This window comes from Puma concolor, chromosome D1, assembly GCF_028749965.1.
Source record: "Puma concolor isolate L17-30 chromosome D1, mPumCon1.1.hap2, whole genome shotgun sequence".
In the NCBI taxonomy this organism is placed as follows: Eukaryota; Metazoa; Chordata; class Mammalia; order Carnivora; family Felidae; genus Puma; species Puma concolor.
Window position 1 is genome coordinate 16,891,682 of NC_141676.1, and position 27,495 is coordinate 16,919,176.

General features: G+C 38.8%; 1 protein-coding gene across 9 annotated transcripts in view; it reads right to left on the reverse strand.

The window, feature by feature from the left end:
- Positions 1 to 27,495, reverse strand: part of ATG13 (autophagy related 13) — a 54,392-nt gene that overhangs the window by 17,363 nt on the left and 9,534 nt on the right. For all 9 annotated transcript variants that reach the window (XM_086677541.1, XM_086677539.1, XM_086677540.1 and 6 more), the window contains 5 exons: positions 9,304 to 9,385; positions 8,258 to 8,338; positions 7,704 to 7,823; positions 4,837 to 4,883; positions 3,543 to 3,683 (listed from right to left, as the gene is read on the reverse strand). In XM_086677541.1, coding sequence (XP_086533667.1) covers positions 3,543 to 3,683; positions 4,837 to 4,883; positions 7,704 to 7,823; positions 8,258 to 8,338; positions 9,304 to 9,372 — 458 coding nt within the window. In that variant the 5' untranslated portion in view covers positions 9,373 to 9,385. The remainder of the gene's footprint in view (positions 1 to 3,542; positions 3,684 to 4,836; positions 4,884 to 7,703; positions 7,824 to 8,257; positions 8,339 to 9,303; positions 9,386 to 27,495) is intronic.

Consider the following 27,495-nt stretch of genomic DNA (forward strand, 5'->3'; position numbering starts at 1 on the left):
AACAATTAAACACAGACATGGCAGTTTGTTCAATTAAACGCTAAGCTCTAACAATGTATAAAGCCCTATGGTTAGGTGTTAGGCATGAGATAAGGAGAATGTAGGGATGAGATTCAGGATAAATCTGAAGCCTAGGACTCACAAATTATAATCTGGAATGGGAGAAAAGAAATGTATATAAATATCTGAAATACATGCACCAAAGTGACAGATACCATAAAACAGGGGTCAGCAAACTTTCGTTAAAAGGATCATATATTTTAGGCTTGTGGGCCATATAGTCTGAAGCAGACTACTCAGCTTTGCTGTTGTCCTGCAAAAGTAGCCACTGATAATACACAAATGAAAGGGGTGGCTGGGTTCTAAAATAACTTTTATTTTGCAGTACCTGGCTGGCTCAGGTGAATCTTGGGGTCATGAGTTCGAGCCCCATATTGAGTCTTTTGTAGAGATTATTAAAAAAAAAAAAAAAAAAACAAACTTAAAAAAATAATAAAATAACTTTATCTATAAAAACAAACAGATGGTCTGCTGCCCACAGTTTGCTGATTCCTGCCATTAAGTAATACAAGAATGATGTCAATGGAATGCTGCAAACATATTTTGCTAGTAACCTTCTAATAAAAAAATATTCAGTACCCATTTGGGGTCACCTGGCTGGTTCAGTCAGTTAAGCATCTGATTCTTGATTTTGGCTCAGGTCACGAGCTCACTGTTGTGGGGTCACGCCCTATGTCAGCTCCGCTGCTGGGCATGGAGGCTGCTTGGAATTCTTTCTCTCCCTCTCCCTTAGCCCCTCCCTGCCTGTGTTCTGGCTCTCTCAAAAACAAAACAAAACAAAATAAAACAAACCCTAAAAAAAACCACACACACACATACACACACACACCCCAAAAAAACCTCAATACCCATCTGAATATTGGGTACAGTGTTCTAAGTAACCTAATTATCTAACCTTTTTCTTGACTATATATTTCTTAATGTTTATTTATTGGTGGGGGGGGGCAGAGAGGCACCAACTGAGCCACCCAGATGCCCCTATTATTTTTTTCTTTCTTTTTTTTTAAATTTTTTTTTTATTATGTTTCTTTATTTTTGAGAGGCAGAGAGAGACAGAGCATGAGTAGGGGAGGAGCAGAGAGAGAGAGACACACAGAATCTGAAGCAGGCTCCAGGCTCTGAGCTGTCAGCCCAGAGCCCAACGCGGGGCTCAAACCCACGAACTGTGAGATTGTGACCTGAGCTGAAGTCGGGACATTCAACCGACTGAACCACCCAGGCGCCCCCCTATTATTTTTTAATGTTTATTTATTTTTGAGAGAGAGAGAGCACGCATGTACACACACATGCGTGTACACACACACACACATACACACACGCACGGGCAAGAGAGAATCACAAGCAGGTTCCACTCCACACTCAGCACAGCACAGAGTGTGGGGCTCAATCTCACAACCTCAAGATCACAACCTGAGCTGGTATCACCAGTCAGATGCTTAACTGACTGAGCCACCCAGATGCCCCTTGGCTATATTCTTTATACCATTCAGATGCTGAGCAAAAATTTTTTTTAAACAGATAGTAGACAATAATTTATTTTAATTCAGTCTTGATGAACAACAAATTCAGAATGAATTCTTATAATGTTGTAATTCTACACTGACATGATCAAATCTGTAGGGCCAGGGAAAAAATGATAATATAGCTTAAAATAAAGAGAAGGCTATTATTCTTTAATGATATAAGACTATACTGTCACCCTGTGTTTTTTTTTTTTTTTAATTCTTTTTATGTTTATTTATTTTTGAGAGAGAGACAGAGCACGAGCAGAGGAGGGGCAGAGAGAGAGGGAGACACAGAATCTGAAGCAACTCCAGGCTCTGAGCTGTCAGCAGAGCCTGACGCGGAGCTCAAACTCATGGACAGTGAGATCATGACCTGAGCTGAAATTGGACACTTAACTGACTGAGCCACCCAGGTGCCCCTACCCTGTTAAAAACAGTATAAAAAGGGAGAAAAAAATAGACAATTCTACATCTGAGACCACCCATTTCTCTATGGTTTAAACTATAGTTATCAGTATCCAAATGCACTCATAAATGATAAACTGTAAGCAATAAATACTGTATTACTGCAGAGACACAGACTAAAGGAAGACTTTAAACACTGGTAATGAAAAGGACTAGGAGTCCTAGTTAACTAAGCTGGTAACTAGTAGTGTAGTATGGCTACTTACAAAAGAACCAAAGTGAAGAGGGCTTATCATAAGAGTTAGAAAGTGATCCGTTATATTTGACTAAAAGTCCAGTAATTTTCAAATGGAATACTCAACCTGAAACTTGGGAAGACTACAGAGAAGACAACAAAAATATTTTAAAGATGTTAAAACATTAACATCTTTAAGATGCTAGATTGTTAGATGTAAGATTGCTAGATTACTGCTAAGAAAATTACAGAATGACTTGATAACTATTCTCAGGTAGTAAATTGTTTCAACGTAACTAGTTAAGTCTCTAATCCTTAGTCGTTCCATCCTGCTATACTAATTTCCCCTCACAATCAGCTCTATACATATAAGCCAAAGGCTTACAAATGGCTCATTACTAATATGCCAAAAGAATCTTGGGTGATTTGGGAACTCCTGGCTTTCCATGCTCTGCTCTCACACTTTCCTACTTATCCGTTTTACCACCACTCAGGTCCATCTGACAACCTGAGCACAGCTCAGATCCCATCCCCCACTTCTATGCCTTGCTATCTTTTGCACTCCTTACCTGGAATGATCATTCTCTCTCAGTTCTACCAGCTGAAATTCTCTCTGCTTCAAGGTCTAGCTTGAATGCCACTTTCTCCAGGAAGCCTGTCTGGTTTCTCCCACCTGGAACAAACTTTCCCTCCTTGTGTTCTCCTAGTACTTTTTTCCTGATACTGCTATGTAGTTTTCCAATCTTGCTTTTTATTAAAAAGTTGTTTCCCCATTAGATTAGAAACACCTATAGGGCAGGGCATCTGTATAGTTCTTCCTTGGGCCTAGCACAATGCTTGCATTAAAAAGGCACTCAATAAATATGTGTTGAGGTGAACTACCAAGGGAAATACTCTCAGAACTATTGATGAGTTCTTTATATCCACAGACAACTAATTAAAAACAAATTGAAAAAAACCAAATTGAATTGGCAGGCTGTAAGACAAAATTTAATTTAATTCCGAAATGTAGAAGGCTGTGGAATCTTCCCAGGATAGCCTGTTTTAAAGTCTTAAGCTCCTTTTTCAGCTTTGAGATGTGCATCAGTAGAACCGCAAAATCTACTCCACAGGACTCATGACTGTGCACAGACAAAAGGGCCAAGAACCTGGTAGCTTCAGAAAACGGAGCTTCACAAAAGAGGAGGGATAGATAATCATAGTAAAGCTATAGCATCAACTATCCAAGAAACCACCTATTCAAAATTAATCACAGAATACCCATATGCTGGTCAGACAATATGCAAAGTGACAAAGCTAATGAGTGAATCGAGAAGGTGAGCAGCTACGTTGTTTACCTGTACAATATGACATATTCATGCCCCTGTTTTCTGGAGAGTCTGTAAGCCGGTGTGACCCTAGTTATGGCAAGGAGGGACTTCAGCAGCAGTGACAGTCTGTTGTACACCGTGTAGGAAACTTTAATCTCTTTATCACACCTGAGAAACACACAGACACTATCAGCATTCACCCATTCAACTAACATAAAACCAAGAAATGCACAGACACAGAGGTGTTAGTTATGTTCTGTCTAGTGACTGAGATTAACCTGCTAGTATTATGCATAAATTCTGACAGAATATAACCTGCTTTGCAGTCCAAATACACCTTTCACAGAAGATTACAGTCAACAAAGACAATTGCAAATTAAGCATGGGAACTGTGTAAGATGAAATTTATCATTAAAATATGTTCTGAACTAAAAGTGCAATTAGAGTTCTATCAGTTTATCAACAGATTATTGATGTAAGCAAAAGTTTTTACTTTCTCATACTCTAGAACTAGGCAGATAGACCTCAAAAGGCACCTACTGTACTTCTTTCTCGATTTGAAGCAGTTATCTAAGAAATAAAGCTACAGACTTAAAAAAAGTAATTCAACACTGCAATTATACTATTGAAGGTGCAAACAATTTCAATATGCTATCTTATGAGCTATCTACCTCTATGCATCTAATAGGAATCTGGAGAAAAGTGTGTTTGGTATTAAAATTTTGGACTATAACCTGTCAACTGCTTTCTATTTAAGAAAGAAAAATAATGCCCACACCCCACATACTTATTAAGATTTTTCTTTTGATGTGTTGCCATTTCCTCAATTTTCCTATATACTGTTCTAGAAAACTAAAGCTTCAGGCAGGAAGCAAGCTGATCTTCCTTGAAAGAAGAAAATGGAAAAGGAAAAGAACAGGCATTTCCAATCCATGACCAACACAGGGTGTAAAAAAGGAGTAGGGAAGGGAAATCTGCCACACAGAAAAAAAGACAAAACAGAGCAGTCATGTTACAAGAGTTCGCAAGGGATTTAATCAGAGAACTAGCTGTACTCTGGGAAAACAACAAATCTTTTTGAGCCTTTGCTCTGCTCCTTTCCCTGTGGTGTCTGAGTCTGGCCGGACTGACCTCCCTCTGAAGGTCATCTCTGTGCCTGGGCTGGAAGCCAAGCATGAGGCAAACTGTAGCAAAGAGCTATTGGCTTTGTTAAGTGGGAAGAACACCCTCCACAACTGATAACAAAGCCCTGCTTTTCACATGATGTCATCTGTTTTATTCTCGGCTACCGCAACCACGGACCCTAAAACAGAGTACTTACTTTTCATTCATTTCAAGACACCAAATTTCTAGCTCCATGGAATCGCCCTGTGGATGGGACAATTGAAAGATATTTCAGTTTTATTTGGTTTTTTAAAATTATTTACTCTTATTACAAAGCACTATATAGTCACTATAAAAATGTGGAAAATATAAATAAAGCAAAAAAAAAATCAATTTACAATCTAATCAGCTACTTTAATAAATGATGTGAGGGGCTCCTGGCTGGCTCAGTTGGAAGAGCATGTAGCTCTTGATCTTGGGTGTAGAAATTACTTAAACAAATAAACTTAAAAAAATAATGTGAGATTATACTATATATGCTATTTTTATCATTTTTATTAATAAATGTAACATGAAATGTCCCTATAATTAAAAGTTCCACACCATTTTTAATGGCTGCATAGTATTCCACCATATGACCATCATTTTATCAAATCAGTCCCCCTGTACGTGGACATATAAGTTATTTCTAATTTTTTACTATTACAGACAAAACTGTGATAAATATCCTTGAGACTAAAACTTTGTCCTCACCCTGTATTAGTTTCTTAAGGCAAATTTTCAGAATTAGCGCTGTTAAAGAGTATTCTTTTTTTTGTTTTTAATGTTTACTTATTTTGAGAGAGGGAGGGTGAGCAGGGGAGGAGCAGAGAGAAAGAGAGAGAGAATCCCAAGTAGGCTTCTTGTTACCAGTGTACAGCCTGATGCAGGGTTTGATCCCTGAACTGTGAGATCATGATACGAGCCAAAATCAAGAGTTGGACACTCAACCAACTAAGCCACCCAGGTGCCCCAAGAGTATTTATGCTTCTAAGACTTTTGTTATGTATATCCAAATTGCTCTTCAGAAAGGCCAATACTTCAAATGATGGAGACAGCCTTTCCCTCCAATTCTACAGGGGATATTTTTAGGTGACACCCACAGTTAAGGAATACCTTAACAAGCTGCTTGCTTAAAAATCTTTTTAGCTGTGTAATGTCTTCAGCCAAACTGTTCAGTCTTTCTCTGGTACTCTGAACAGACTTAGCCTAGTGGGTGGGAAAGAAAAACAGACTAAAGCCAGAATCCCTCAACCCTGTAACACTCTTGTGTGCCACTCAGTGAGAAGAATAGTCACACACTTTTGAAGACAAGTAACCTTATTACCAATCAACTGGAAGAGAGCTATTCTTTAGGTTTGGGAGTAAGCTTAGGTTAGTTTGTGGAATAGCGAACTTGTTCTAGATCAAACTGAAATATGTACCCTTAATATATCCTTTTCATCATACTGTCATTTTTAAATGACATGATAAATTTTGAATTCCCCTGCTCCCCAAAATCAAGGGATGGCTAACTAGTCGGAAGTATCCAAAACAAGTTGATGCAGTTTGTCTAGGATGATCAGAACATTTTATACTCAGATTGTACCCGGGAAAGGAAAATAATTCTTCTAGAGATTCCTTTAGGACTCACTATGGATCACTAAGGAAAATAATTCATAGTACAAACTGGCAATTCAACGAAGAATAGGAAGTTTTGTTTTTGTGGGGTGCTAAAGTTTCCATGGAATAAGTATTAACATCATTCATTCAACAAAATTCATGGAGAGGCTACTATGGGCCATCCCAGGCACTGTGCTAGGCATACGTAAGAGATGATTTAGTTACATCCTGCTTCATTTCAAAAAGAATTTAAGGGCTACCTGGGTGGCTCAGTCAGTTAAGTGTCCGACTTCAGCTCAGATCATGATCTCACGGTTCATGGGTTCAGGCCCCACATCAGGCTCTGTGCTGACAGCTTGGAGCCTAGAGCCTGCTTCAGGTTCTGTGTCTCCCTCGCTCTCTGCCCCTCCCCCACTCACATTCTGTCTGTCTCTCTTAAAAATAAATAAATAAACATTAAAAAAAAAACAATTTGAAGAACTACAAAGATAAATAAGATGTGGTACAACCACTGACCTCAAGAATAAAAGTGTTTGTAAAGTATGAACAGGAACATGTAATGATCACCTACTTTATGTTAGGCACTTTATAAATAAGTATTAAGTGAGAAAATAGGGGCACCTGGGTAGCTCAGTCGGTTAGGCATCTGCTCTTGATTTCACCTCAAGTCATGATCTAACAGTTAGTGGGGTCGAGCCCTCATTGGACTCTGCACTGATAGCATGGAGACTGCTTGGGATCCTCTCTCTCCCTTTCTCTCTGCCCCTACCCCATGCACATGCACATACGCTCTCTCTCTCAAAATATAAATAAATAAATAAATAAATAAATAAATAAATAAATAAAATAACATAGCCTTGTAAGACTATGAAGTGTCATGTTAGTTTGGTGGTGTTGGTGGGGATGGAGTTAAGTAATTTGGCCAAAGTCACTCAGCTAGGATCTGAACTTGTGTCTGTGTAGCTCTAAACTCCAATTGCCTTTTATTATACCATGCAGCTTCACAATCTTATAGTGGAAATAGATGAATAAACATACTAGTAACAATATCTGCCTTGATCCTGGTGTGAAATAAGGTAAAATCACAACACACCAGGGAAAAAAAACTAGAAAAATCACAATACATCAAGTTATACTTTAGGATCAATGTAAATAAAACACATAGGAAGTCTAAAAAAAGTAGTTATCTCTCCCCCAAGAATTGGGGGGATTTTCAAGAGCATGTGAGTCTTAAAGGATAAGTAAAAACATTTCATCTATAGAGGATATATATGAAGGACAAAGAGCCTACTCCAAGTGTTTGGGAGAATAAGTAAAAAAAGCATGACCTCCTCAGAGAATGCTAAGTTCAGAGAGAGAAGGGGCAGGAATGAGGCTGAGTTGAAACTGGAATGTGAAGACCTCTGGTGCCAAGTGGAAACACCACCCCGGTCATAACCTTACCTCAGAAGTCTTGAGTGAGATCTCCACACACATCGATCTCCCAACGGCAGGCAGCTGTCCTGCCAGGGCCTTTTTTGCTTCATGTGTAACCTCTGGGATATCTTTGATTGCTAAATTGAACTAGAAAACAAAAGAGACTGTGTGAAACACTCACAAAAAACATTATGGAAACATAAAGCAGTAAGATGGTTATGTTGGGTAATGCATGCATTGCTTTGAGTGATTGAAGCCATTCATTCATTTCTCTCTTGCCCAGAAGAGACATCCTACATCAAAGCCCTAAAACTCAGGTTGAGAGAGCTAATGACTTATTACAAAGATTAGTTAACAAGATATTTTTGTTCTCTGAAGTCTAAGCTTTTCACCTACTGCAGCAGAAAGCCGAGAACCAAACAAACCTAGGACTAACATCTGACCTAGTGAATGGATCAAATGGAATTACTGTTTTAATGTTATGATTTAGTAATACTATAGATAGTATTCATTCCTACTGCATTAGGATTCCTTGTAACAGACACCATAGTATATCCCTTAACAAAAAACGGGAATTTTACCCAGTCTGAACCCGTCGGGGATGAAGATGAACGAGTACAAATCTTCTCACCAAGTCGAGCCTGGACAATCACTTGGACAGTCTGAAAAAAAGCAAACAAACAACCAAATCAAAGATAAAGAGTCTTAAATTGATTTGGCTCACAATCAGGGTTCACATCCTCTGAATGCAGGGTTAAAAAGATGCCAATGACCATAACTATACTGTAGGAAAAGGGTAGGATTTTAAAATTCAAGGACAGATAGAAAAAACACTATACAAAACTAATACTGCAAATATTCTTGAGGGCATAATGTCAACCAACTAGAGGAATTTTAGTTCAAGGCTTGGGATCTATAATATTCTCACATGGCAGAAGGAAATTTGCACATGGTGTCTCTGACTTTCATAAAGAAACAAGTCCAACCATAGGTTTAAATATTCACTGCCGTACACTTATGTAATCATAGTAGATTTAAACCAAGGATTCCACAATTATTCATATCATTTGGCCCATATGGCAAAAGTCTCCCAACTAATTTTACAACCAGAATCTACAGCATGGATTGTTTTTTTACATGGTAATCGTGAGAAGAAGCGATAAAGGTGGAAATGATTTTTAGATTTAGGAAAATATAACTTCTAAAGCATTCAAAATTCAGTTTTAATTCCTCATTTATCCAGAAGGAAATAATAAGTGGAAGTTAGACATTTCAGAGTTAGTTGACGGTTTGGGAAAGATGCCCAAAATGATGTCCATTCCAGTCCACAGTCTTTGTTCCCAACCCAAGGGAACATACTGTGCCAATAACCTGGCATAATAGTTTGACATTTCTGCAAACAGCCTTACAAAAAAAAATTTTTTTTGAACAAGTAGCTGTGGAAAATTGGAAGTTACTTTTTAGTTACACCCCCAGTACCGCCCCCAAACTTCACAGTTTGGTTTACAACAGACAGAAGTATCCCTTAAAATGGGCAAGCTGCAAGCTGTTATTCTATATTTCCAAAAAGGGAGAAGCACGGAAGTTATTTCTAACAGTTCTGAGCTCAAGAGAATAGACATATTACCTTGAGGGCAAAAAATTTAATAAACTTGTCCAGGTCCTTTCTGTCCTGGGAATTGAGATCAGTTTCCATTGCCTATAGGAATCTAAAACAGAAAAAAAAAGTGTTGAAAAATGTGACTAATATCTTTTAAATTCAAAGCATACAGAGATGGTATTGTCTAGCTGTGCAAACAATCATGTGGGAGGGGGAAAAAAAATCTCCCCCTAAGATACCAAAGTAAAAAGTATTAAGATACTATCTTGTGAGGAAAATAAATTCCACACAAAGAAATAAATCTAGAGACCTACACAATGAATAAGACAAGCCATTTTACCTGCATCTGAAACTTTAAGCTTGAAATATAACTTATTGATTAAAAAATTCTAGTACCCAGCATACTGAAGATGTTTATTTAATTTATTAAATATATTTTTAATTTTTAGAGAGAGAGAGGAGGGGAGAGGGGCGGGGAGGGGAAGAGAGAAAAAGAGAGAGAGGGAGGGAGGGAAAAAGGAAGGGAGAGAGAGAATTTTAAGCAGGTTCCATGCTCAGTGTGGAATCCAACACGGACCTCAATCCCATGACCCTGGGATCATGAGCTGGGCTGAAATCAAGAGTCAGATGTTCAACTGACTGAGCCACCCAGATGCCCCATGAAGACTGTTTTTTTTTTTGCCTTTTTTTTTTTAATATTAAAAAAATGTTTGGGGCTCCTGGGTGGCTCAGTCAGTTGGCGTCTGACTTCGGCTCAGGTCATGCGCTGTGGTTTGTCGGTTTGAGCCCCACGTCAGGCACTGTGCTGACAGCTCAGAGCCTGGAGCTGCTTCAGATTCTATGTCTCCTCCACTCTCTGCCCCTCCACGCGTGTGCTCTCTCTTGGTCTCTCAATAATAAACATTAAAAAAAAAATTTTTTTTTAATGTTTATTTTGGGGGGGTGCTGAGAAAGAGAGGGAGAGAGAGGGAGAGAGAGAACCCCAAGCAGGCTCCATACTGTCAGCACAGAGCCTGACAAGGGGCTTGATCTTATGAACTAAGAGATCATGACCTAAGCTGAAATCAAGAGTTATACACTTAACCCACTGAGTCACCCAGACGCCCAGAGGACTAAATTTTAATGAGATAAAAACTTTGTTGGGGCAACTGGGTGGCGCAGTCGGTTAAGCGTCCGACTTCAGCCAGGTCACGATCTCGCGGTCCGTGAGTTCGAGCCCCGCGTCGGGCTCTGGGCTGATGGCTCAGAGCCTGGAGCCTGTTTCTGATTCTGTGTCTCCCTCTCTCTCTGCCCCTCCCCCGTTCATGCTCTGTCTCTCTCTGTCCCAAAAAATAAATAAACGTTAAAAAAAAAAAAATTTTTTTTTAAAACTTTGTTAAAACAAAATGAGATCATTTATATTCCTTCAAAGGGCCACTAAATCAGTTGAACTTTTGGGGGTTTATGGACCCCTTTTGATAATCTGAAAACAAGCCTTTCTCCATAAAAATGCACATATATAGAAATGTTTGGATATAATTTCATGGGGTTCTTGGATTTCATGGGGCACACCATAGCCCCCTCAGGCTGAAATTGTTTGAGATGGGGCTGGCATGAGGAAAAAAGCATTTAGGGAGAGAAGAACTTGAACGAAGAATAGCAGCGACAGAGAACAAAATGGATTTGGAACAATTAAGTATTCCAGTTTTCCAAAGAATTGTGTATGGATAGGGAAGCAGTATGGCTGGCTGGGGCCAGATCATGAGAATCCTGAATGCAATGCTAGAGCCTGATGTGCACCTAGTACACCAGAAATGGTAGCCTCCTCAAGACTTATGAGGGAAGGAATTAACATAGTGAGGGTGCTAGCATCCTCTGAATGGTGCTTTAGAAAGATAGCTTTGCTGGCATATTGTAGAAAAGGTTTGAGTATGAAAAGCAGGGAAACCGTTAATTCCCTGGTAATAATGAAGGCTTGTGGTCATGGCTAAAACTCTACTACAGACATGGTTTCAAATAGTATGGATGGAGATACTTTAAAGGAAGAGCTGGCAGGATTTAAGGACTGACTACAAAAAATTTAACTGGTTTCAGTTAACAATAAGCAAGGAAGCCAGAAGGAGAACTAGTTTCAAGGAAAAATATAAACAAAAGAAGAGAGGTGAAACAGGAAAAATTTTAAATTGAGGTATAATACTGTACACAAAATTAAATTCAAAATGGATGAAAGACTTACATGTGAGACAGGAAACTATCAAAATCCTAGAGGAGAATACAGGAAGTAACCCTCTTGGACTCTGGCCAGAGCAATTTCTCACTAGACACATCAGTAAAGGCAAGGGAAACAAAAGCAAACATGAACTACTGGGACTTCATCAAGATAAAAAGCTTCTACACAGCAAAGGAAACACTCAACAAAACTAAAAGGGAACCTTCAGAATGGGAGAAGATATTTGCAAATGATATATCTGACAAAGGGTTAGTATTCAAAATCTATAAACAACTTATCAAATTCAACACCCCAAAAACAAATAATCCAGTGAAGAAATGGGCAGAAGACATGAATAGACATTTTTCCAAAGAAGACATGCAGATGGTTAACAGACACATGAGAAAATGCCCAACCTTGGGGCGCCTGGGTAGCTCAGTCAGTTAAGCGGCCGACTTCGGCTCAGGTCATGATCTCTCGGTCCGTGAGTTCGAGCCCTGCGTCGGGGTCTGTGCTGACCGCTCAGAGCCTGAAGCCTGTTTCGGATTCTGTGTCTCCCTCTCTCTGACCCTCCCCTGTTCATGCTCTGTCTCTCCCTGTCTCAAAAATAAATAAACATTAAAAAAAAGAAAAAAAAAGAAAAAAAAAAAAAAGAAAATGCCCAACCTCACTTATCAGGGAAATACAAATCAAAACCATGACAAGATATGACCTCACACCTGTCAGACTGACTAAAATTAACAACAGGACATAAGAGATGTTGGTGAGAATGCAGAGAAGGGGAAAACCTCTTACGCTGTTGGTGGGAATGCAAACTGGTGTAGACACTCTGGAAAACAGTATAGAGGTTCCTCAAAAGTTAAAAATAGAATTACCCTATGATCCAGCAATTGCACTACTGGGTATTTACCCACAGGACACAAAAATACTGATTCAAAGGGATACATGAATCCCCATATTTATAGTTGCATTATCAACAATAGCCAAACTATGGATGTCCATCGACTGATGAATGGATAAAGAAGATGTGGTATATACATACAGTGGAATATTACTCAGACATAAAAAAGACTGAATCTTGACATTTGCAACGACATGGATGGAGCTACAGTGTTTTATGTTAAGTGAAATAAATCAGAGAAAGACAAACATCATATGATTTCACTAATATGTGGAATTTAAGAAATGAAACAGATGAACATAGGGACGAAAAGAAAGAGGCAAGCCATAAAACAGACTCTTAACTATGGAGAACAAACTTAGGGTTGATGGTGGGAGCTGGGTGGGGAGATGGGTTAAATGGGTGACGGGGATTAAGGAGGGCGTTTGTAGTGATGAGCACTGGAAGTTACATGTAAGTGATGAATCACTAAATTCTACTCCTGAAGCTATATTACATTCTATGTGAACTAACTGGAATTTAAATAAAAACTTGAAATTACAAAAAAATATAAAAATAAAGATGAGGTATAACTTACATGTAGTGAAATGCACAAATCTTGGGTATACAGCTCAAAAAATATTTTGTTTTCATTTCTATTTCAACACATAATACATAATTTTGTATATATACATGCATATAACCACAAGTCAGATCAAGTTATAGAACATTTCCAATACTCCAGAGGGCTCCTTTGTGTCCTCTCAGTCAATAAACTCACCAAAAAGGGACCATTATGCTTACCTCTATCATCATAGATCAGTCTTATCTATTTTGACAAATTGTTCCATTTATATAAATGGAATCAAACAATATTAACTCTTTTGTGGGTAGCTTCCTTTATTCAAATCATGCCTGTGAGATTCGTTTATAATGTTGTATGTAGCACTTTATTCTTTTTTCACTGCTATGTTGCATTCCACTTCTTGAATATACCATAAACTATAAATTCCAGGCTGATAAACATTTGGGTTGCTTCCTGTTTTTAGCAAGATTTTTACACAAGTCTTTTGGTGGATGTAAACACTCACTGCCATCAGATAGAAACCCAGGAGTGTTAATGTTGGGTCACAGAGTATACATATTTAGTGTTTGGTTTTTTTTTTAACATTTATTTTTGAGACAGAGAGAGACAGAGCATGAATGGGGGAGGGTCAGAGAGAGAGGGAGACACAGAATCGGAAACAGGCTCCAGGCTCTGAGCTGTCAGCACAGAGCCCGACGCGGGGCTTGAACTCACAGACCGCAAGATCATGACCTGAGCTGAAGTCGGACGCTTAACCGACTGAGCCACCCAGGCGCCCCTATTTAGTGTTTTTTTAAATGTTTACCTTTGAGAGAGAGAGAGAGAGAGAGAAAGAGAAAGAGAACGCAAGCGGGGAGGGGCAGAGAGAGTGGGGGACAGAGGCCTGCATAAAGCAGGCCCTGCATGCAACAGCATGCAACAATGCAACAGGCCTGAGGCGGGGCTCAAACCCATGAACTGGAGATGATTACCTGAGTTGAAGTCATTCAACCGACTGAGCCACCCAGGCACCCCCATAAACTTAAACAGACACCGACAGTTTTCTAGAACCTGTACCAAGGTACACTCTCACCAGCAGTGTATGAGAGTTCCAGCTGCTCCACATCTATACTACTATAATACTTGGTACTACTAATTCTTTAATTTTAGCCATCCTGGTAAGGGTGTGGTAGTATCTCATTTAATCTGTATTAAATGATTAATGATTAGTGATTAAATGACCACTGAATTTTCCCTACTAGCACCTTTTCATGTTTACTAGCCATTTGGAAATCCTCTTTAATGAAGTACTAGTTCAAGCCTTTTGCCTATTTAAAAAATTAGGTTATCTTTTTCTTACTGAATTGTAGAAGTTTCTAAAATATATATAGTAGATATAAATACTTTGTTGAATATATACTGTAAATATCTCCTCCCAGTTTGTGGTTTGCCTTTCTTATGACATCTTTTTCATGAGAATCTGAATATGCTAACAGACAAAGGCCAGACTACATATATAAAAATAGAGCTCTGACTGACAACCTGCAGAAACCAGCCCAGGAAGGAAGCCAAACTGATATCTCCGCCACCTAGTGCAAGAAGCCAACCTACTACCTACAGTAACCAGTCAAGGAAGGCAGACTATCTCTAGCAAGTAGTCCAGGAAGCCGAACAATAACCCCTGTAAAAAGCCCCAGTCAATACCTGGTTAATAACTGACAGCTTCCCCAATTTCTGTCCCTGCTTCCAACTTAGGAAGGCCAAATATGCATCCCTAACCGACCACATCCCTAACCAAGCCCCAACTTGTGGTTAGGCTGCCTACAGTGTTCCTATGCCAATAACCCCAAACCAGGACATACCTGAAGCTTTGTCTTTTTTCCACTTTTTTCCACTGGTCTACCTGCCTGTGAGTCTCTGCCAGTGCAAGTGATGGTGGCTAACTCCCCTGCCATGACAAGCTCTGATTAAATGGCCTTCACCTGTTCTTAATCTGTGGCGTTTCTTTATTTCTACATTAAAAGCAGCCTTACTGAGGTATAACTGGCAATAAACAATATCTGGAAGTGTAAGACATGGTAAGTTTTGACATATATTTGTAACTGTAAAACCACTACCACAAAATAGTGAACATCTCTATCCCTAAGTTTCCTCATATTCCTTTGTAATGCCTCCTTCCGGCCCCTCCTCAATGCCCCATCCCTAGGCAATCGCTGCCACGCTTTCTATCACTATAGATCCCTATCTGTGTTTTCTAGAGTTTTATACAAATTAGATCACACAGCATGTACTCTTTGGCTTCTTTCACTTAGCATAATTATTTGGAGGTTTACCCATGTTGTGTTCCACGTTCATAGCTTATCCCTTTTTATTGCTGAGTGGTATCCTCTTATGGAGTCTTTGAAAGTGATTAAAAGAGGTTCTTAAACTTTTTAAGTCCAATTTCTCAACTCTTTTCAGCACTCCTTTGTGCTCTGTTGAAAAATTTTGCTGATCTCAAACTCATGAAAATCTTCTACATTTTCTTCTAAAAATGTTATTGTTTACATTTCATGTTTAGATTCATGATCCATCATAAATTAATTTTTCTTGTAGTATAAGTTTGGGGTTGAGGATCATTATTTTTAGTCTTAGCCAATCAGCTCAGACTATATAATAGATTGAATTAGTAACACCAGAAGATCTATCTGAAAATGCCCAATTTGTAACTTATGAAAAGACTAAGACTGAGGTTAAAGTAGGAAGGGAGAAGTAGAAGAAGTAGACATTCTCCAAAAAGAAGGAATAGTTTAAAAACTATAGCAGTACATAAAATTACCATGGAAGATAACAGAAAAAAAAAAAATAACAAAGGCCACCAGAAAATATTGGCACAAAAGAACCATAAAGAGAAATGCAAGAACTAATCGGAGAAATAGGAGGCAAAAAGACTTCTGAGCTGTTATTACTGAAATCGAGAGGAAATAAGTTTCAAAATTGAAGCGATGGCCAAATAATATAAAGCTCTTGTGGAAGAGGCAAAACTTTACCTCTACCCATTGTAGGTTTTCAGCTGGGCCTCTTTAACAAAAAGACAGATTAATAAGAGGAAAAAAAACAATTTATCAACACCTGCAGTGCACATCTCACAAGAGAAACCTCAAGAGAAAGATAATTCAATATGGTGGCTTAGAACTGTTGCTTATATGGGATCTTCAACAAAGAATGGTAAATTTCTAGAGAAATGATGGGACAAAGGAAAGCAGTTCTTCCAAGGGTGGCAAACTGTAGGAAGGTATAAATATATGGGAGGAAACTAATGGAGTAAGGGGTGTTGGCAGATTCCACTGGTACCTTCTCTGAGCTGATAAGAGTCTGCCTCCAGGAAAAGGAGAATTTATATCTCACCTTTAGGCAGAAAAGCAGAAGGTAAAGAAAGGTTCTCCTCCATTTGCTGCTTAATTGCCTTAATTTTGATCTGTCAAAATAATTTTTATATCGAAGAGACATATTTTGGAGTGACACATTCTGATTTCCTTTATTCTTGAGGTGAGAAAAAGGGCACTGGACTTGGCGGCATGTTGCTAATAACCTTTGAGAGGATTGGTTCTTAGAGTGGTGGTGATTCCACTGGCTTCTGAGAAGTTGTACAGAAAAAGACCTCAAGGTGTTGTTGAAAGGATTTTCTCTGTAGCACAGGGCTATCTGAGCAAATTTATGTGGGGTGGGGGGAAGAAACCAATGAAGGAGAAATAAAATACCTGAGAAGAAACAATCCCCGGACTCAGAAGCCACAGGAGAGTCCACTGGGAACAAGGACAGGTTAAAGCCTAAAGTGATGCAAATTATAAGGGACTTACCTTTTGGAGACTACCATTTGTATGTCTGACAGCATTTAAAACATACCACCCACCTTCAGACCTTCCTAATTGTGGTTAAAAATAACACAAACAAATGTTATGGTAAAAATTAAAAAAAACAAAACCAAAAAACTTTTAAAGGGCTAAATTGCTTACAGCCCTGAAGCAACCCAGCAACAGATCTGAGATAAGAATAGTCCTGGAGGATTGCACTGCCCTTATTTTATACTGAAGTGGGGAACTGTGTTCCCACCACCAGAACTTTAACCAATGCAAACATAACAGCACAATGACTCTTGTGACTTTTTGTACCACTGTAACACTAAAAGGATTATGTAGCTAGAGTTAGTTACTGAGCCAAAAGGGTGAGATCTCGACTGGGGAAAAAGTTATCTATCTCACAGGCATCAGAGTTTGTTGTTCCCTCAGGCCTTGTCTATCACACAGTTAGTTCACAGGCTACAACAGGAATGTAACGCAAAGTCTACCTTACGTCTTACTTTTTGCAAAATTCCTTGAGTGTTCCAAGGAATACAAAGGGGAAATTTGGCACAAACATTAAAAAGAGACCTACAATTGAATTCTGTCCTTTTTTCTGCCCTTTACTAATACTAGCCAGTTACTAAATCCTTCAAGCTCTTGTTTCTGCAAATTCCTTTATATCTGCTACTCTTTCATTTCCAAAGATACCACCTTAATCCAGGTCTCATTTTTTATCTGGAAGAGACTCACTTGGTTAGTTACTCTCCATTTGAAGAGGATCAGGATATGCCATCCCAAAATAAGCCACTTTGGCAAAAAGTTTATTTTTAGCTGAAGACATTTGAGATTCAACAGATGTAGAAAGAAACCTTCTCGGGCTTCCCTTATCTGACTAAAAGCAGAAACTTCTGAGAAATGAGGACAGCCATAAATTCCCATTTCAGGTTGGCATCTATTCCCAAGAGAGAGATCAGGAGTAGACCTACCATAAATCCTCTCTCTGGGGGAAGTGTCATGGTCATGAAGAAAAGGGAAAGACCATTTGCACCTACCTAAACAAATATCATCACAAACTTTCTTATCACCCATTTCTTCTCCTAAAAACTCATTTGTTTTTTCGAAAAAACCTTTTTTGCTCTTCCCATAGAAGCCTCTTCTCCTAGGCACCTTTCTCTTATTCGGTTAGGTATATAAGTCCCAAATTCTAGCCATCTGGGTTATTCATCGCTGAGCACCCCTATGGTTGCTAATTAGTCTTGTGTCAGTTTAAGTTGCAGGCCCCCAAGTACTAAATGTAAGAGTGTATAGGAAAAGTTTTCCTCCCCAACATGTTCTAGGTTACACTGTAAACCTCAGGCAAACTGCTAAAAGACTAGTCTAAGCATGATGTCATTATATTGCTCCTATGCTCCAGAAATTTTGACAAACTCCTCAGTCTGACCTTCAAGATTCCCCAAGCAAAGTCAGCAGGAAAAACAGGTGAAGTGATTTTGAAACGGTGATCAGAGGCTTACTGGCATGTTTAGGAAAGACCTCGGTCGCTAAAACTACCAAATAAATGGTGATCCAGAACCAATGTCTAGTCCTTGTATGTACATGCTCAGAAAACTAATTTTGTTAGTTCAGTCGAAGTTTTGAGAACAACTTCAGTTACAAGAGACTGCTTATATACCACAAATCCAATTATTTGAAAAATAAAATTGCTAAGTAGATGGAAAGAGAAGCATCAAGATATCAACATACTGCCTTTCCTAAAAGGAGACAATTTTGCGAAATTAAAATCATGTTGGATGGCTAACTGGTATCATCCCAGTATGAGGTCCATGTATCTTTCTCTCCCTCAGGGACAAGCAAGTTGGAATTCGACCACCAAGAACCAAGAGAACCTTCTCACTTGACAATGTATGTATTCGACTTTCTTTTAAGACACTGCCAACCATGGCTCAAGTTAGTCATTGTCACCAACAGTTATAACTGCCAAAATACATTAAGGGTGGAGGCCCTCTGATAGGGTGGGTTTTAAGGCAGTACATCAGCTGCTAGAGGACTGAGGCAAAGTAGGGCTTTTATGTTATCACTTAGTTCAAGTCAAGGCCATTTTACCCATTAGCATTCTCATCTCTCAATTACATTGCAAACTCTGCTGCAGACTTTTAAATTTCTTATCCCTTTCCTGATAATATGCTGAATATGTAAGTTAATTAGAGCTCCTTACCTCTTTATTAAATTTTTCGCCCTAGGGACATAACCTAATTACTGTATATAATTTCGGATATTTACAAAAAATTCTATGTGGTTCCCACCAACATAAATTTGATTAAATTTATCAAGTGTCACCTTTTACAAAATGGCTTAACTAGGTCAAAAATATATTTACACATCATAATCCTCCAACAATTACTGCTTCCCATCAAGCTTAATCAACACCTATTTTCCCCAGACTCACCACTTACAGCTTTGCCTTCCTGAGAAATAACCTCAGTTAAGGCCTTTGTTCAAGATTTAAAACATTTAAGAAATAACAAAAAATTATTTACCGGGCCTTGAATAGCAATTTCAATTTAGCAACATTCTCTGCACATCATTTTCATTAATAGAAATTCATAACAACAAATAAGTCTTTGAGGTTCCCAAAGTGTTTAGAACAGGCAGAGACTTATACCATAATAAACTGTTTTTAAACAAGTACCAAAAATATAATAAATCAGAATGTGTGGTGTATATATGCCATGGAATATTATTCAGCCTTAAAAAGGAAGGAAATTCTGGGGTGCCTGGGCGGCTCAGTTGGTTGAGTGTCCAACTTCGGTTCAGGTCATGATCTCACAGTCCATGGGTTCGAGCCCTGCATCGGGCTCTGTGATGACAGCTTAGAGCCTGGAGCCTGCTTCAGATTCTGTGTCTCCCTCTCTCTCTGCCCCTCCCCCTCTTGTATTTTCTCTCTCTCTCTCTCTCTCTCTCTCTCTCTCTCAAAAATAAATAAATGTTAAAAAAAAAAAAAGGAAGGAAATTCTGACACATGCTACAACACGGATGAACTTTGAGGACATTAAGTGAAATAAGCCAGTCACAAAAGGACTGTACAAATGCTGTAGGATAGCACTTTTATGAGGCACTTAGAGTGGTCAAAATCATGGTCAGAAAGTGTAATAGTGGTTGTCAGGAGCTGGAGAGGAGGAGAGAACAGGAAGTTAGTGTTTAACAAGTATAGAGTTTCAGTTTTACAAGATGAAGAGATATGGGGCTGGACGGTGGGGATGGCTACATAACAATGTGCAAGTATTTATTTAATACCACTGAACTGTACACTTAAAAATGGTTAAGGTGGTAAATTTTATATTACTCGTATTTCAACACAACAGCAACAAAAGAAAATATGCCATTAAATTAATTCTCCCATTGTTATGTAATGGATGTAGGTAATCATCAACCTCCAAATACTAGACAGAAGATTCTTTATCACTGCTCCAGTGCAAAATATATAATCAACTAAGGGAAAAGCACACTTAATCCGATAGGCAGGTTCTCTAGATCTTTTACTTTCAAACAAATGCTAATTTTAATTTAAAAAAAAACTGTTCTACTTAAATAGGCAGATAAACATTTATCTCAACTATTTTCCCAATCTCTACTTAAAAACACAGAACTATAAAGGTTGTAAATAAATGTTTCCTTTTATAGGAAATAACAAATGAAAGCTATCAACAAAACACTGGGGAAAAAAGTAAGCAGACTGGTTAAGTATAAAGGTTTCCATGCTTATGTTTACTTCTGCTCACTCCTAAAACAAAACAACAAAGAATGGGGGAGGGGGGTGCTTAAAAAGCATACACACAGAAGATGTGGCATGGAGATATCAGGCATGGAGATGACAGCATCACAGTTCTGGAAGATGGAAAGCAGAAGAAACACATGAGTGAGGAGTGCAGAGCTGATATTCCAAGCCAGCCACAGGGCAAATCCAAAACAAAGCAAGTTCATCTGAACCAAAGAACCCAAGAAAGGTTAAGGAATGAGAGGTACCAGAACTCTCTCAACGTAGAATGGCAGATGGGGCTGAAAACAGGAGGATTATCTTAAGAGCCCACAGAAGAAGCAGTCAGACCCTACTCTGAGCCCTACACTCCTTTCATAACCCCACTCAGGGCAGAACTGCCCTTCCTCTCTAATTTTACAGGACCGGACATTAATTTTTTTGAAACCATGAATCAGAAAACATGCTGGACTTCAGGGTGATTGGGTGGCTCATTTAGCTAGGCGTTTGATTCTTGCTTTCGACTTGAGTCATGATCTCATGGTTTGTGAGTTCGAGCCCTCAACAAAGCTCTGTGCTGACAGTGCAGAGCCTGATTCTCTCTGCCCCTCGGCCTCTCTCAAAAATAAACAAACATTAAAAAAAAAAAAAAAAAAAAAAAAAAAAAAAAGCATGCTCAGGGCACCTGAGTAGCTCAGTCAGTTAAGCATCTGACTTCGGCTCAGGTCATGATCTCGTGGTCCGTGAGTTCAAGCCCCACATCTGGCTCTGTGCTGACAGCTCAGAACCTGGAGCCTTCTTCAGATTCTGTGTCTCCCTCTCTCTCTGCCTCTCCCCTGTTCACACTCTGTCTCTGTCTCCCTCTCAAAACTAAATAAACATTAAGAAATTTAAAAAAAAAAAGCATGCTGGACTTCAAGGATCAGATCCATATGAGGCACTCCCACTCCCATCTCCGAAGCCCCCTTCTTCACTTAGCTTGAAAAACACTGGCAGCCATGTTGGAGGCTTTCATCAAATGACTGGTGATCCCTTGGCTGTCCCATTCACACTTGAACATGAAGCACCAAAAAGACAGCAGAAACTCAGGTATATGAGTGAGGTTGGTTAACTGGTGGGGCTCACAGAGGGTCATCAGGAACAAGCTGCCCCCCCCCCCCCCAATATTTTCAATTGAAAGAAACCTCAAGTGTCAGTATATAGGGGTTTGGCCCTCTGAGGACACTGAATTTTCCCCAGAGAAGCTTCTAAGAACCCTTGTCCTGCTGGGGACAAGTTTTCAATTCTTTATATGGTAAGTGTATGTTTAATTTTGGGTAGGGGAATGGGTGAAACAGGTAAAAGAGATTAAGAGATACAAACTTCCAGTTATAAAATAAATCACAGGGATGAAAAGTACAGCATAGGAAATACAGTCAGTAATACTGTAGTAAATCTATATGGTAACCTTGTATGTATATCTCATTTCACGAATGACATACAATGCTAAATATCTTCTCATATAATTCTTTGCCATTTGTGTATCTTTGATGAGAGGTCTCTTAAGGTCTTTGGTCCATTTTTTTAATAGGGTTGTTTTCTTATTGTTGAGATTTAAAAATTCTTTGTGTATTTTGAATAAGTCTTTCATCAGATGTGTCTTTTGCAAATATTTTCTTCTAGTCTGTGTCTTGTCTTGTAATTCTCTTGATAACTTTAGTTCTTTTTTTTGAAAAGCAATTTATATATGGAACTAATCTAATATTGAACAGTTAACACTTCCTTGATTTATTTTAAGGATGACTATTATTAACCAAACTCAGTTGTTTTGAGTAATGACTCCTGACATACTAACAATATTGCTTTCATATTTATATAATGCTTATTTCTATTCTATTCATACAAAATAGTAACCTCAAAAACTATTTTTTAAATGTTTATTCATTTTTGAGAGAGAGAGCATGAGCAGGGGAGGGGCAGAGAGAAAGGGGGACAAAGGATCTGAGGCGGGCTCAGTACTGACAGCAACAAGCCTGATTGCGGGGCTCAAACTCACAAACTGCGAGATCATGACCTGAGCCAAAGTCAGATGCTTAACTGACTGAGCCACCCAGGCACCCTAACCTTAAAAACTACTAAAGAGTAATGGTGGGGGGGGGGGGGTGGCCCGGGGTGGTTCAGTCAAATATCTGACTCCTGATTTCGGTTCAAGTCATGATCTCGAGGTTCATGAGTTTGAGCCCCACATGGGGCTCCACACTGACAGTGCAGAGCCTGCTTGGGATTCTCTCTCCATCTCTCTCTCTGCCTCTCCCCTGATCATGAACATGTGCATGTGCTCTCTCTCAAATAAACTAAAAAAGAGAGAGAGATAATAGTATATTTTGTCTATAATTAAAAAAATAAATTACTGGGGCACCTGGGTGGCTCAGTTGGTTTGAGCAACTGACTTGATTTCAGCTCAGGTCGATTTCAGGGTCCTGGAATGGAGCCCCACATTGAGCTTTGTGCTGAGCATGGAGCCTGCTTAAGATTCTCTCTCTCGGGGGGCACCTGGGTGGCTCAGTTGGTGAACCATCCAACTCCAGCTCAGTCATTATCTCATGGTTCATGAGTTCAAGCCCCGCCCATGTCAGGCTCTGTGCTGACAGCTCAGAGCCTGGAGCCTGCTTTGGATTCTGTGTCTCCCTCCTTCTGTGCCCCAACACCACTCACGCTATCTCTCTCACAAATAAATAAATACTAAAAAAAAAAAAAAAAAAAAAAAAAAAAAAGATTCTCTCGGGGCGCCTGAGTAACTCAGTCAGTTAAGCCTCCAACTCTTTTTATTTAAAAAAAAAAAAAAAATTTTTTTTAACATTTTTATAGGGAGAGACAGAGCATGAACAGGGGAGGGTCAGAGAGAGGGAGACACAGAATCCGAAACAGGCTCCAGGCTCTGAGCCATCAGCACAGAGCCCGACGCGGGGCTTAAACTCACGGACTGTGAGATCATGACCTGAGCCGAAGTCGGCCGCTTAACCGACTGAGCCACCCAGGCGCCCCGAGCCTCCAACTCTTGATTTCGGCTCAGATCATGATCTCAGGGTTCATGAGTTCTAGCCCTGCATTGGGCTCCGTGTTAACAGTGTGGAGCCTGCCTGGAATTCTCTCTCTCCTCCTCCCCTGCTCTCCCTCTCTCAAAATAAATAAACTTAAAAACATAATAAAATGTTTAAAAATTAAACTCATGTTTACATGCAAGAATATGTAGGTCTGGGGAGCACTGAAATTAAAACTCACAATTTTATATTTACTTTTCCAGCTAACAGTGAAAGATCAAAGACAATCTTTTCTTGCCAGTCATTTTTTCTACAGCAAGTATTTTCACATTTTCCTCAACAAAGGTTTCAAAGGCAGATGTATAAGAAATGGGTAAAGATTAAATACTTCTTCACAGTAGATTGTCAGGTAATAAGTGTATAATAAATAACAAAATTACAAAAATCACCATTTGCACCTATTATAGAATAAGTGACCCAAAATATCACCAGTGGATGATAAAAATCACTGGGTGAAAGTTTGCTGGCAAATGGAATATTTACACAATCTTCCCACCGATTACTTGTTAGTTACAGAGAAGTCTGGCAGTCAGAATCTTAACAAAGTGATCAAAGAAACATACCAACAATTGAAAAATTGACATTATATTTTTCTTGATGTGATGTAGTAGGAAGGACATATTACCTAGGTGGCGTTCCTGCTAAAACTATGTAACCTGAATGTAAGCATGAAGAAGCAATCAGATGAGCTTAGGCATTTTATAAAATAATGGGCTTGTAGCTTCAAAAATGTCAATCTTATGAAAGACAAAAATAAAAAAAAGGCTCAAGAACTGTTTCAGACTAAAGGCAATTAAAGAGGTTTAACAACTAAATGCAATGTTTGATTATGGACTTTTTTATTTTTTTATTTTTAATTTTTTAAATGTTTATTATTTTTGAGAGACAGAGAGAGGCAGCATGAGCCAGGGAGGAGCAGAGAGAGACACACACACACACACAGAATCCGAAGCAGGTCCCAGGCTCTGAGCTGTCAGCACAGAGCCTGATGTGGGGCTTGAACTCATGAACCCATGAGATCATGACCTGAGCAAAGTCAGCACTTAACCAACTGAGCCACCCAGGCGCCCCAATTATGGACTTTTAAAAAAGTTTCTATTAGAGGCACCTGGTTGGCTTACTTGGTAGAGCATGTCACTCTTGATCTCAGGATTTTAAGTTCAAATGTAGAGCTTGAGTGTAGAGATTCCTTAAAAATAAAATCTAATAAATAAATAAATAAATAAATAGATAAATGAACAATATTGAAACAATTGGTAACATGTGAATACTGACCATATACTAGGTAACAGTACTGCATCAATGTTAAATTTCCTGGCTTTGATACAATTACACTTTGGTCAATCCTCTTGTTCTTCAGAAATACAAGTAACTTTTCTCAGGGCCCAGCCAAAAAAAAAAAAAAAAAAAAAAAAGGAAGGTGTCATATACTATTATATCATACAGTTTATGACACATAGATATATACTGTATGATAAGGAAAGCAATGTGGCAAAGAGTGAACAATGTGTGAATGTATGTGAAAAGTATATGAGAATTCACTGCAAAATTCTTATAATTTTTCTATTAATCAGATAGTTTTCAAAAAAATTTTTTAATTAACAAATAAAATCCATTCTCATCAAATGGTCTATAACAGGGCAGAGAATTTAACTAGCTTTTGCCCAGTGTAAAATTTTCTAAAATTAGGTCTATCTCCTTGTGGGCCTATTTCAAACACAATTTTTCAAACATCTGAAAGACTGCTCTAGCTGTACTTCCAAGATTCTGTCACAGAATATCCTTGCCTTGGAGTAAAGTAGGCAAAAAGTTTAATGCACTGTGTCATGATAGATGTCAGTTTAAAATCTCTCAGGCGAACATCCAACAAGGCGGCTTGAAATGATGTTGTTAGTCCTCCCTCCTGCTACGCATAAAAATGCAGATAAAATATGACAATATAAAGGTTTTGACATACAACTGAATAAGAAAGATTGAGAAATCCCAGGTTCCAGAAAAGGGTAAGTCAACACAATAGATGTAAGGGGAAAAACTGATGTCAGGGAGCTGAGGCCTATGAGCAGCAAGGGCAGGTTCTTCTAATGAGTGTATCAGAACATGCATGGGCATGGAAGATAGGACCTCAATGTTACAGGCAGGTAGAAACCCAGTACCCTGCACAAAACTGCACAGCCAAGTGCTCATTGATCACAGAGGCCAGAAGAACCCTAAAAAAGCAATAAAGAGGTTTGTCATCTATCATAGCAAGGCTCAGAGGTAGGAAAGTCACTCTCAAAACTTCAAAAGCATAAGCCAGTAAATTACATGGACGTAAGATCCAGCATTATACATGCATAGTAAGGAAACAAAAAGCCAAGAAATTAATCTAAAAACTGGTTTAGAACCATTGTAACCCCTAGGAACAGGCAGAAGCAAGCCTGGGAGAAGCTTTCACAACCTTGGATTATCAAGAGCCTGCTGCCAGGCCACAACGCTCCCTCCCAACTTTTAGCTAGGTGAATTCATAATTAAAAATTTTAAAGACTGGAGCACCTAGCTGGCTCAGTCGGAAGAGTATGTGACTCTTAATCTTGGGGCTGTGAGTTCAAGCCCCATGTTGGGAGTAGAGATTACAAAAAAACAAAACAAAACAAAACACCTTTTTAAAAATTATTAAAAAAATAAAAATTTACAGTCTGCACATGGAAATAAAACACCAAGAATGCAAAAGAACAAGACAATATAAGAAACTACATATCTGAAAGAGGAGAGTGTGCAAGTTGAAAGAAAATACACTTACTTGTGAATTTGGTAAACACATAAAAGAGAAAGCTTATGGGAGCTACAGAACGTTAAGGCCCAAATCATCAGGAGTCTGTGTGGGTATGAAAGAACCACAGTTGTAAAGATCTGGGTATAAGGTGCAAGGAAACGTAGTTTTGGAAAACTACAGAGTGTACAGTATTGGGAATGGAGAGTAGCTCTGAAGGACGGGGACACAGACCTGGAGCTTTTGAACTGGAGAAGCAGGGGTGATTTAGGATGTTGAGAAAGGCGATTGGGTGGGTTAAAAAAATTATTTCATAAGGTTTTTCTTAAAAATTGAGATGTACTGCATGTACCATAAAATTCACCATTTTGAAGTGTACAAATCAGTGCTTTTTAGTATATTCACAAGGACGCACAACCATCACATTTTCATGACACTAAAACGAAATCCCGTAGCCGTTATCACTCACTCTCTACTTCTCCCTCCTCTTCCCAGTCACTGACAGGGAGCGCTAATGTGCTTTGTAGTTACGGACGTGCTTATCCTGGACATTTCATATCAAGGAAATTATACAATATGTGGCCTTTTGTGACTTGTTTCTTTCACCTTAGCATAATGTTTTCAAGGTTCAATCTATGTTGTAGAAGGTCTCAGTATTTCATTCCTTTTAATGACTGAATAATATTCCATGGCTACACCACATTTGGTTTACTGATTCATCAGTTGATGAACATTTGAGCTGTCTCTACTTTTTAGCTATTATAAATAATACTGCTAAGAACATTCATGTACAAGTTTTTGTGTTAACATATGTTCTCAATTCTCTATATATACCTACAAAGGGAATTACTGGGTCATATGGTAATTCAACATTTAACTTTTTGAGAAACTGCCAAACTGTCTTCCAAAGCAGCCATACCATTTCACATTAGGTAACAGGTTGAATTTTTTTTTAATTTAACTTTATTTTTGAGAGAGACAGCAAGGGAGGGACAGATGGGGGTGGGGGGAGAGGATCAGAAGCGGGCTCCGTGCTGACAGCAAAGAGCCCAACACAGAGCTCGAACTGTGAGATCATGATCTGAGCCGAAGTCAGACACTTAACCAACTGAGCCACTCAGGTACCCTTAATAGGTTTAATTTTAGGATCAGCACACAGAACGAGCACAAAAGGGACAGAGA